The sequence below is a fragment of the Erpetoichthys calabaricus genome, chromosome 18, assembly GCF_900747795.2.
Source record: "Erpetoichthys calabaricus chromosome 18, fErpCal1.3, whole genome shotgun sequence".
Taxonomy (NCBI): Eukaryota; Metazoa; Chordata; class Cladistia; order Polypteriformes; family Polypteridae; genus Erpetoichthys; species Erpetoichthys calabaricus.
In genome coordinates this window covers 27099813-27112513 of record NC_041411.2, presented here as the reverse complement: position 1 = coordinate 27112513, position 12701 = coordinate 27099813, and the positions used below count along the sequence as shown (strand labels likewise).

The 12701-nt window shown below is 39.7% G+C and overlaps 1 protein-coding gene across 3 annotated transcripts in view; it reads left to right on the top strand.

Annotated features, from left to right (window-relative positions):
• LOC114668962 (TRPM8 channel-associated factor homolog) overlaps positions 1 to 7990 on the top strand; it is a 60853-nt gene extending 52863 nt beyond the window's left edge. For all 3 annotated transcript variants that reach the window (XM_051921396.1, XM_028825011.2, XM_028825010.2), the window contains exons 3-8: positions 644 to 1611; positions 1709 to 1803; positions 4571 to 4784; positions 4945 to 5184; positions 6178 to 6515; positions 7256 to 7990. In XM_051921396.1, coding sequence (XP_051777356.1) covers positions 644 to 1611; positions 1709 to 1803; positions 4571 to 4784; positions 4945 to 5184; positions 6178 to 6515; positions 7256 to 7501 — 2101 coding nt within the window. In that variant the 3' untranslated portion in view covers positions 7502 to 7990. The remainder of the gene's footprint in view (positions 1 to 643; positions 1612 to 1708; positions 1804 to 4570; positions 4785 to 4944; positions 5185 to 6177; positions 6516 to 7255) is intronic.
• The last annotated feature ends 4711 nt before the right edge of the window (positions 7991 to 12701 follow it).

The following is a 12701-nucleotide window of genomic DNA, read 5'->3' as shown; positions in this document are numbered from 1 at the left end:
AGCCACGAGACATCTGGCGAACACCTCCTCTTGAAGTCCAAACATAAAACTATGACAATGAGGCCTGCCAAGATCAGTTTATTAGTGTCCAAGAGTTCAGAATACACTCATTCGGACAGGGTAAGTCTGCATTCTGATCCTGAACCAAGACCCCCCCATTCACATTATTTAGGTGTTAGCTCAAGTAAAGTAAAAACAAATGACTTGTGCATTTGTTTATTTATTTATTTTTTGGAATTTTGCATAACTTGAATTTGGAACGACCACTGCCCACAATAGCAGGTCTGCAAGCTTAGGCTTTAAAAATGGCCTAAATGAAAGCGTGAGTAGGGTCAGAGTTTAATGGTGGGGGATAGGACTGGATGAATGGCAGGATGAGAATGCATGGAGTTAAATTTGCAATTTCATCCTCTAGAAAGTAAAAAGCCACAGGAATATCATCCTGTGACAGGACCAGACTTGTGACAGTTAACGCTACACCATATGGGAATGTGTTAGAGGCCTACAAGGGTATGGTGAGATGTGACTTCCCGAGCAATCTGACCACGTGACATATTTTACAATGGGTGAGCAGATATCATACTTCAAGTATATCGCCTTCATGTGATTTTTTTTAAGCCCCAAATATCACCTTTTTTCTTAGGGAACTCAAGAACATCGAGATGGATTTACAAAGCCTTTTACTTGGAATTACGGAATTCAATTTAAATGTTAACTGCATACCTTCATCTTTACTGGTCCATGGCCAGTTAGCATTTCCTGTTCTCTTGGATGACCATAACCAGACTCTGATTGCAGCATCTTATTATGGAAAAGGCAAAATCGTTGTGTTGTCACATGAGGGATATCTCACTCATCTAAAGACATTTGTTTGCAATGCTCTACACTGGCTGGGGGCTGAGAAAGGAGCCAAGGTCTGCATTCAGAAGGACCAAAAGCACCTGTATGAAACGCTGATTCAGGAAGGCTTCAGCTGCGAGCTCTCCGATCTCAAAGGAGGTACAAATGTCTACTGTTGTACTTCATACAGTGACCACCAGGCGCACCAGATCCATGAGTTTGTATCAGAAGGAGGAGGGCTTCTCATTGGTGGCCAAGCATGGTGGTGGTCCTACTCCCATCATGACCAGGATGCTGTTGCTGGATATCCGGGAAACAAAATCCTCAATAAATTTGGAATTAGCATAACATCATCTACCATGGACAATAAGGTTTATTTAGCCCCCAGAGTTAAAAAAATTGAACAGGGTTACCATTTTCGTAAGGCCCTTGTTAGATTCATGGATCACGTTCACAAAAAGACAGCTTTGAATCATCTTGAGTCTTCCTGGCTCCACAACCTTGGACGGGATTGTTGTTCCTTCTTGAAAATGAAGGCCTCCAGTGATGCCCAGTACTATAATATGTGTGAGCATTTGAAAGATCTACTGAGAAAATCGGGAATAACAATTTGTCCTATGCAGTACTGGTCTTCAATGAAACCAGAAGACAAGATGTTGTTAAATCTTTGCAATGATGTTGGTGAACTTCCACATATGCAAGGAGAGTTGCAAACTACGAAGGTGAAAACTTCCCCTGTTGTCCGTGTTCAGGTCAATGGAACCAACAAAGGTACAGCTCAAGAGCCCTGACGTGGCTTTAAAATGAGAGGTTATTTTTTTCCTTCCTTACGTATGCAAATCAAACATGTGGTGACTTGACATTCTAGGGGACACAGCCTGGAGAAGCACTGGCCTGTTCCTGCACGAAGGACACACTGCACAGGTTTGTGTCCCCACAGCAGTTGTTGGAGCTGGCTGGCAAGTAAGTACAAGCTACTTCTTATCCTTTTTCTTTTTGGTTTTCTTAAAACCATTTTTTTTATTACTCAGCAGCTTTGAGCATCTTCCTGTATCAAAGAATAACTGACGTTTAGTTTGTACAATGTTACCTTAATAGTGCAGTCCATTATCTAAATGTTAAGGCGTATTGAACAGCTGTGTGTTAAGATGGAGTATAGATGGATTTTTTTCTTATTTTATTACTGTAATTTTGTTTAAGTAAAGTGTGATGATTATCTCTATGAACACATTCTTGGAAGTAATCTACACATTTACTATTGAATTATTACTGTCAGAGAGCAGTTAACTTGGAATAATCATAGGCAAATAACATGTTTAAATCAGAAGAATATAAGGCAAGTCAAATATAAGGATTACAAGAATACAAGTGATGACACAAAGCAACTGACTGCTTTTTTTAATCCTTTAACTTATTCTTGCATTGCTCTGTAAATCACTTTGTGATGATGCATACTGTTCATGGCACTATATAGAATAAGGGTAAACGTCCTAGTCTTCCAATTTGCATCTCTTTGTCTTTCCTACACTTTGTTTACTGTAGTGGAACTTGAATGGGCTGTCCGCCGCCATACCCCATCTGTGGTGAGCTGTGCCCTCTGGTATACCCTCTTCAGTGCCACTGATATGCTCCAGTGGCAGAAAGCTGATGAACAGAATGTGAGCAACCCATCAACAATTTGCAGACAACAAGCATCCATTAAAATTTAGCAAGTACCTGACAATGATTGTGACAGCCCTTACACACAGACAGTTTTTCAGTTTTTCACTTGGTGCTCCCGGTATCTTTGCAATAATGAAGGTCCAAGTCTTCAGGGTTCTGGTGCTTCCCCTCTTGCTTTATGGTTGCGAGACATGGACGCTATCCAGTGGCCTGAGATGAAGACTGGACTCCTTCGGTACTGTGTCTCTTCAGAGAATCCTTGGGTACTGCTGGTTTGACTTTGTGTCAAGTGAGCAGTTGCTCATGGAGTTCTGAATGAGGCACATTACCTGCATTGTGAAGGAGTGTCAGTTACAGCACTACAGCCATATGGCATGATTCCCCAAGGGTGACCCAGCGCGCAGGATCTTCATTATTGAGGACCCAAGTGGCTGGACCAAGCCGAGGGGCTGCCCACACAACACCTGGCTGCAGCAGATAGAGGGTCCTGAGGATGGGACTGACCACATGTCTGCCTGGGAGGTTGTCAACCGGGATCCTGAGCTGTTTCGTCATGTGGTGGGTGTGACAACGCGCTGTACCAGTGCATGCTTCCCAACCGGCACTATCTTAGATAGATAGATAGATAGATAGATAGATAGATAGATAGATAGATAGATAGATAGATAGATAGATAGATAGATACTTTTTTCATTCTCTCATGAAAATTCAGGTGTCCAGTGACTCAAGCACATTAGTAAAAAATTATTACAAAATATTAATAAAGGTAAGGAGAACACAATATAAACAGTAAAAGTACAATTGATTGTTACAGTGTCAGAAGGAAGAGTGGTGACCAAGTCATGAATCATTCATGTTGACAGCAGAGTTATAAAATCTCACAGCAGTAGGAACAAATGATCTTCAAGCGTTCAGAAAGAAGACGACTGCAATCATTTTGTTTAAATCCACCCAAGGTGATTTAACCATTGATCTCCACTAGAGGGCAGTACAAGTTCATTTTTGTTTATTGCAGTTTGGAATGCCGTGATACTCCGTTAGGTAGAATACCCTGTGACGTCTTTTGACGTTGGCATTCATTTCTAGCAACAGTTTCATATCCTAGATACGTGTGTTTGTTTGTATGTTTTTCAAGGTGATGTTATGATTCAAAATCACAACAATATCTATCTATCTATCTATCTATCTATCTATCTATCTATCTATCTATCTATCTATCTATCTATCTATCTATCTATCTATCTATCTATGCCCGTTGTTGTGGGTAAATTGGCCCTGGCTCTTTGGTCTTGCAGCAAAAGAAACACACTTAGTCACAACTGGAGTTCTGTCAAGTGGCAGCTTCCTTCAAATAAGTGACACCTACTTCCAGGAACCCAGTGGCCTTATTCTCCCCAGAGTGGAAGGGGCAGAGTCAAGTGTTGTACCTAAGTTTATTTTTTTAATATCTTTGCTGTCACCCATTAAATTGTCAATTTATTGGAAGGGCAGGGCTACCTAATAAAGCAAATATGATACTTAACGTCAGTTGAGCATGTGCTTGTAAGTCAAAGTGATGATTGTTTTCCTCAACTATTCTTTCTTCCTTTTGTGATTATGTAAGTTATTTCGAGGGTCCATAAATTAGTTAAAAACCAAATATCAGGAATTAGATCCATGGTACTGTCAAATTCAGTAAACACAAATTGAAGTTTTAAAAAGTTTAAAAAGGTTATTATTTTAATTTCATTATTTTTGATTTACACACTTGCTATAATTATATTTTAGGGTGTTGGTAAAAATAATATTATGTATTACATTTGTTGCATTTAATTTTTTTGAAAGGTGAGAATTCGTCAAGCTGCCTATTAATTAAGTCTTTGTCCATTTAGAAGAGAATACGTTAAAAGCCACAGTGTAAAGTGAACATGAAACATAACCTTCAATGGTGAAGAAGCTATTGCTGGAAATGTCTGCATCCATTTATTTATTTATTTTGTATCCGAGTCTGTAGACTTTAAAAGTCAGATGTCAGGAGATTGGCCAGCTTTCTTAGCCCCTCATATGAACGTTTTCTGTTTTCTCGTAGGTACAGATAGGCTGCCATTCTGATGATTTGAATCACCTGGATAAACTGAAGCGCCCTCCAGTGGTGATCCGAAGAGTGCCTATTAACTGCGAGAGAATTTCCATATTTAACCTGTGGGGTGGCTTGATTTATATTGTTGTGCCCAAAGGAAGTGAGCTTGGCACTGTCACTATCACAGTAGAGGGAGCTGCTCCGGCCCCGTACTTCAGACTTGGTATCAGTATCTATGAATTTTTTTTATGCATAGCAGGTGTCTGAATCCTTTTAAATGTGTTATAGCTTGATCACTGCGACCGCACAGCATGCATAATAATGGTTTTTGCTGTCTTTGCTTCACTACGTTTAAGATGTGTGCTGTTCTTATGTGACTGCAGGACAAAGCTGCGTGGCAGAGTGGCAGAAATCCCTTAATCTAAATGCGGCACCCTGGGCAGAACTAGAGGCAGACAATATTATACTGACTGTTCCGACAAACAAAATCTCCAGTGTCACCAATCCAGAGCCTCTCCTCAAACTGTGGAATCGCATCACCAAGGGCATTGCTGAACTCGCTGCTGTGCCTGAACACTTCCCGAGGCCTGAGCGCATTGTGGCCGATGTTCAGATATGTGCAGGTATGTCTGATTTGATTACGTTAATCTGTATGACGGTGCAGGTCGGCTTCATGCTCCCACTTCTCTCTTGAATGCGACACCATCAACAGTCATGATGAGCTAGGCAGATGAGGACACTCACAAATCAAAAGGTAGGTGTAACAGGTGTTCAGCACTTTTATTAAAAACAGACAAAAACAGATTAAAGTGCAGTGCTCTCTTCAAGAAATAAATAATCCTAAAAAAACGTGTCAGTCCGTGAAGTTAAAATCCATACTAAAATGAGAGTAAAACCAACAGACATCGGGTCCTTCCTTCCTCCAATACATGAGCCCAGCACAACAATTCTTCATCTCCCCAGCTCACCCATTGCTCACTCAGCTGGCCAAAGACATTACGGCCGCGGCCCTCACCTCTCAACTCTCCGTCGAGCGGCTAAGCCAGTCTTCCTTCTCATTCACTCAACGTACCTCAGAAATCTGGGGCGGATGCCACCCCAGTTGCCCCACTCCTCAACAACAAATCAGTAGGAACGATCCACCCCTAGAGCACTGATCCTTCAGTCCATCGCGGAGTCATCCACCGTGCTGCCTTTCCTCACACTCTCTGGCTGGCTTTTCCTACCTGTCTATCCTGATGCTGTTCTCATAGCCTGATTTCTGCTCCCCTTCTAACACTTGTACTTCTAACACTACTGCAATCACAGCTCCAGCACTAATAAAGGTCATGGGTGCCCCAAAAGTCCAGGGCCGTCAGCTCCCATATCCCACACTGGAACCACTCCTACCACAATACCACGCCCCACTCGAAGATGAGAATATATATGATTGTTTAGTTAAAATGGCCTCCTGATTGTTAAGCCGAGGACCTGCCCTTCCACAATCTGATGATTTCTCATTTGTTGTAATGGTAGCAAACATCACATGCCAGCTGAGTCCACTCCATTATTACATGAACATCGAATGGTGTCGCTACAGTCACTCTGCCATAACATAACTCTGTTCTTTATTTCAGGTTGGATGCACTCAGGCTATCCGGTGATGCTTCACTTAGAATCAGTTCATGATATTACTGATGTACAGTTCATGCGGAATAATCCCATATGGGGTCCAATACATGAACTTGGACACAACCAGCAAAGGAATGTGTGGGAGTTCCCCCCTCACACTACTGAAGCCACCTGTAACCTCTGGTCTGTGTACATCCATGAGAAGGTCCTGGATCTCCCACGAAGCAAGGCTCACCCTCAGCTTACTGTAGAGTCCAGACAAAAAAGAATGAAGACATACATAAAAGGTGGAGCCCGTCTGGAGGACTGGACCGTTTGGGTCTGCTTGGAGACCTACTTACAGGTGGGCTATCTTTACAAAAGGCAGCTTCTATGAGAGTTTCGAATGAGTATCCAGGAAGACTTTTATTAGCTTTTATTAGTAGCATTTCCTGTGTCCCACCATGGTGTATATTGGCCACGTTATGGTTTTTATAAGTCAGTAAACCTGGGAATTTGTGTCGGATTCGTTGTGCTTATCTTTAAATGTCGTGGTTCAACACTCACATCACTAAGCAGTGCCCACTTGTCACAGCACAATCCTCCAAAAATTCCATTTTGAGATTTTGAGTAATCTTGACGTTTTAGACCTCCGTGAGACCAAAAATACCATTTTTGGAATTATGTGTGTGTGTCTTTCTGTCTGTGTGTATGTATATAAACATGATAACTTGTGTACGCTTTCACTTAGATCAACCAAATTTTAAATACAAGTAGTAGATACAGATTTCTAACAACTTTTGGGCTATTTCCGCTAACTGGAAGTGGTACTTTACCTTTTATTCATGCAGCTGCAGAGTCCAATTTATTCAGCTTTACTTTTATAATAATTGTTCAATATATTATTAATTTGATTTGATATTTATTGACGGTACTTTAATGTACATAATATAAAAATAATAATGATTGTCTTGCGGTTTACTCCTCAAATATCCATCCCCATATCTGAGTATACGAGAAAGTCGAGAGGAGACCACTCCTGATTTTAATTCATGTAATGGATTTATAAACAAATCAGCTATTAACCTTTTCTTTTTCCTTCAGCTGCAGGAAGGCTTTGGATGGGAGCCTTTCATTGCACTCTTTTCTGACTATCAGAAAATGTCCATCATGGAGAATTTGGATAATAAAGCCAAGATGAATCTATGGGCTGAAAAGTTTTCTCACCAAGTAAAGAGAAACCTCGTTCCATTTTTCAAAGTCTGGGGCTGGCCCATTAAAGATGACGTCTCCAAGAAGCTGGCTGCTCTGCCCGAGTGGAAGAAAAACCCAATGAAGGCTTTTGCTTGATAATATAAAGCAACTCTGCATTTTGTTTGCTTTGATCAAGTCATGAAAATGTGACAAATTGGAAAAACTTGTTTTCTCATATATATAATAATCAGTGTATTTGCCTTTTTAATTAAAACAAAATGGTAATGCAGTAAACACTTCATTAAAACTCATTTAGGAGTTTCAAGTCTAATGACAAGGCCTACTCTAGCATATCATTATTTCATTACCGACTGCTATAAGAGGAGTGGAAATTCTCTCAGCAACTGAAAAATGTGCAACCTGTCAAGAAGACTGCATGCCATGTAACTGCTAGAATCTTTTTAATCCTGTATTCATTCATTCATTTTCTAACCCATGTATGCATTTTATGGTTGTAGGGAGCAATTGACTATCCTGCCACAACTTTTCACAATTTGGGAACGACCCCTGGACTAGCCGTCTCTCCATCACATCATGTCACACCACACTGTCTCACGTGGGCCAGCTTAAGGCAGATATGTCTTTGAGTTTCCAGCAAAAACCACATTAAGTAGGCGCATGTCTGTGATGCTGATCGGATTTCAGTCAGAATTCTGGAGATGTTAAATAGCAGCGTTTACTACCATACCACCTAGTTTGGGATCGAAAGTATTTTTTTTTCTGCTTAATATGGGTGACACACACTAAGTGACAAACAGAAGCGTACAGAATGACCATTATCCGTACTAATTTGTCCTCATTCTGCTATGTGAAACTATGTCACATTCAGTGGCGTAGCAAGGTCTGGTGGCACCCGGTGCGGAGTTTAAACTTGTCACCCCCATGTCCACCAAAATATAAAATGAAATTTATTGAGAAAGCATTTTTTTTATTCAATTGGTTAAGTAAAGAGGGTATAATGTTAATTATTTTGTAAACAATTTTTTTATGAATAAAAAAAAGTAAAATGCCTTTTTATTAATAAGCCAGTTTAATGTACAATGTAAGAAATCTTCTTTCATAGTGATAGTACCTAGTGCATACCTTTATTATTATTATAATACAATTTAATGAAAACTCAGTTGTTTACAAGTTTCGTTCTCTAGGCTGTAATCCAACAAACTGTACTTTAATATGATACTTAGAATCTCTTCTTTCTAACTTTTTGTTCTGCAAATTTTTAAATTGCGTCATCAAAATCGATACCTTCAGCTACACTATTCTCAATTGACAAAAGGCTAAGCTAGAGAGTCGTGCTTGGTTCATAGTGGATCTGAGATAATTCTTAATTAGTTTGAGTTTCGAAAAACTCCTCTCACATGATTCAACAGAACAGATCAAGAGAACACCAATGATAATTTCCCAATATTGCCCCTTCTTGGCCTCTGATTTGTCGGCAAAAATTACGCCAAATCACCAATTAACCAGAATTGTGACACATGATTTTGTCTTGTGTCCCGGCTCGTATATATAGGGGCCTTAAGATAGTGGGATGGGGAGGGAGATATTGTCCGTTCGCTCGCAGAATGATCCTAAAGTAAACTTGTTTACTTTATGGTTGGTTCTAGAGTGGACAATACCTACCCACCCCATTGTCTAAAACATTTCGCACTGACTATATTATTATGATGTTCGGGTTAAAAATATCATCTTGTTGCACAGAACGACTTGGGGTGATGATATATTTGTGGCAGGGATGAGACAATGAGTCACAGGACCGGTTGTTTGTTTACTTGAGCACCAGCATAGTTCAAAAGAAACGAGACAGAACATCCCGCACCACACAATAATATTAAATCATTACAGCATCATATCGTTCACCTGCAATTTGCTGCAATTAGGGGTTGTTAAAGCCCATGTAAATTATTTGACATGTTATTTTATGTAACAAAAAGGCGCATTAATACAAAACCAGCAATTTTTTGTCACCCCCTCAGAGCTAGTACCTGGTGCGGGCCGCACCCACCTTCCTACGCCACTGGTCACATTGATAGTTTATTGATAGCAGAGATGAAGTTGGACAACGAGCAGTATCAAAAACTTTCAATGACTTCTTCTGTCTGCCATGTTGCATTAACAAGAGCACGTGGGGACTCCACATGTTGGTGTAAATAAAGGATGTCCACTTCTGGAGTTCATTTATAACGATGGCTCAAGACTCTTCTTTATTTGGTATTTTTGGAAACAATGGAAATAAAATAGTGAGAACAGAATTATCTGTTGCTGCATTTGAAAATTTGATAACGAAACGAGAATGTCTGATGGGTTTAGCTGTAAAACAGGTGACCACCCTAAAGATTTCTTAATTACTTTTGCAAAGATGTGTAGGTGAGTATAACAGATAGACAACAGGAGCCGTGTCTTTCTCGTAATTTGTGCAGGTAAATATGGTGGAGCGGAACCAGAATCTAGACAAGCTTTTGATGCTGTTACAGAGGCTGTAAGCAGAGCGACAGTAGGGTTTAGGAAAAACATAACTCCTGGTGTACAGGAAATGGGACTCTGAGGAAACTGGAACTAACACTACAGGCAGGATCATCAGATAATTTGAGTACTGCTAGGGTGTTGGAGAATAGACAATGAGAGATAATGAGGTTACCTCATCAGCGCCAACCCAAGAGCAATAAATAATATTAAGAAATAAGTTTCAGAAACAATTGATAATCATTAAATCCATCAGATTTCTACAACTCTTTGAATAAAGATGTTCTTCCTGGCTTCTGTCCTCAATGCACTTCTCTTTAAATTCAACTGGTGTCCTCAATGATTCATCTTTAAATTAAATTTAAATTCTGCTGGATCTATTTTATCTTCGAAAAATTTTGAAGGCCTGAGTTAGGCCACATGCAGTCTTCTCTGCTTGAGACTAAGCAGTTTTCATTCTCTGAGTCTGTCGCAGTAGGACATGTCCTGAAGTCCTGGGATTCACCTGGTTGCTCTTCTGTACACAGCTTCAAGTGCTGCTATGTCTTTCTTTCTTGTAGCGCGTTGAGCAGAACTGCACACAATACTCCAAGTGTAGGCTCCCGAGTGCATTATATAGCCTGAACATAATGTCCTTTGATTTATATTCAACAGTTTTTCACAATACAGTATAAAATAACATTTATTTGCATTTTAATAACTTCTGCACCTTGATTAGATGATACAAATGTTGCGTCAACATAAATTTCTAAATTCTTTTCAGAGGTTGCTTCCTCTCTGATAGTTTGTCCGATCTTGTATTTTTAATTGATGTCCCTTCTTTGCACTAATGCATTTTCTAAGTGTTCACCCATTTCTGAAGCTTGCCCAAGTGTTTTGAATTGTTTTTGCTGCCTCCTCAGTGTCAGCCATTACTCCAATTTTTGTGTCATCTGCGAATTCTCTAGTTTATTAACTATACCAATATCTATGTTATTAATATTGTGACCCGTTAGTTGCTGCTTACCCTTCTAGTTGCTGTTTCTGTCAATAGTTTTTGATGATTTACCTTTCGAAGCTACAGATATTACACTTACTCTGCTAACTGTTCCAAAACCTTCACTATTGGTTTAGGGGTCCACCAGACTAGACGGCCTCCAGATCCTGTTGCCAAAGTAAATATCGATAACAAAAGAAAGAGGGTTGGGGTCTGAAATGATTTGACCACATTTAAAAATGTGCTTCCAAATGTACTCTGGTACAGCCGTCTACAGCAGTCTCCGGTAGGACAAGGAGTCCTCTTAACCAACAGATTCATAGGGTCAATATTATTTTGTTGTGTAGCATGCCATGTATAAGTTAATTAGGGTGTGATGGGGAGTTGAGGCAGAACCGGGTGATTAACAGCTACCATCTTCTGGGTCCAGGATGTCTGGTTTGGTGGGGATGGGCAGATGGGCACAAGTGTTTTCATATACTCGCAAACAGCTTTCCCGGACAAATGTTCAAAATAGCCCCTGTAAGGCCTAAAGAAAATAAAAAATAACTACTTGGACAATCTACAGTATGTGTGCCTGAACCTGAGATTCAACCTGCTCTGTACTGGAAAAAAATCATTTGTCAGATTTGTTCTCATTTGTGAATTGTTATCTTTATCCTTTCTTGGTTCTTGTTGAGCTTGCTTCTCCTCTGGTTTAGATATAGCTTATTAGTCAGCAGGTAATCAACCTCCAGATCCATTCTTTACATTTGTTTTCTTGTTCTCGCCTCTTAACTTCTATTTCAAGCATTAGTTGCTGATCCAGCACTTTTTCTCCTGTCATTGTTTTGTGGTGTGCTAGTGGAGAACGGCTGTTAGCTGTGTTTACCTCCTCGTTGCTATCAAACTTCAGTTGCCTGACGTGCTTCTCTGCTTCCTTTTTTACTGCTGGCCTGTTTTGGGATGCTCTTTCCTGTCATCTACATACATCTGCTAAAATTTGCTTTTATCTTTCTACAAGCATAATGTATAATCACATGCACATTATCAGTAATCCCCATAAAAATCTTCATTGGATGCCAGATTCTAAGAACTGTGTTCCTTTCGAGCCTTTTTCCCTTCCTTTCTCATCCTATTTATCACCCATATGCAAAAAAGGTCACTTTAAGTCTTACTTTTGTGTCATGCCAAATTATGGAAACTATAATAAGAAACAAATTAGAGAAGTGCCTATACGAAAATAACAAATTAAATAATGGCCAACATAGATTTTAAAATCTTTTGGATTTTTTTGAGTAAACTACTGCAGCTGTACCGAAAAATAAAATAATAATTTTTTTAAACTAGACTGCTTATATTAAGTTATAATTTTGCTCAAATAAACCAGGACCAACTACATAGGAACTGGTTTACAAAGGAAAATACAGAACCCTTAAGGCAGTTTAACCGCAGACGCAATTTACATTGAAGGCAGCCTTGTGAGAAGTTTTAAATAAATAATCGTAGCCAGGGATGTGCAGGCTCCAATCAGGTGCGGGTGTGTGTGAGCGCACTTTGCTCTGGGGTTGATTAGGGCACTTGGCTGATAGCACACAAATGTACGTCCATGAAATTTTCAGCATCAGCGACTCTTTTTCTGTGATGAAAACGGAAAAGCAACTAAATAAAAATGTGCCTTTAATAATCAAAACTAAGACGAATGCTTTTAAAATCATTGTTGACGCAAATTAAAACGAAAAAGTTACAAATTGACAACTTGACAATGAATGATGTGAGGCTCTTTGCACATCTTGATCACACATGACACGGTCCGGCAACAAATAACAAGCTTGAACGCAGTGGTGCAATTTTAAAAACTTGTATGCACGCTTGTAA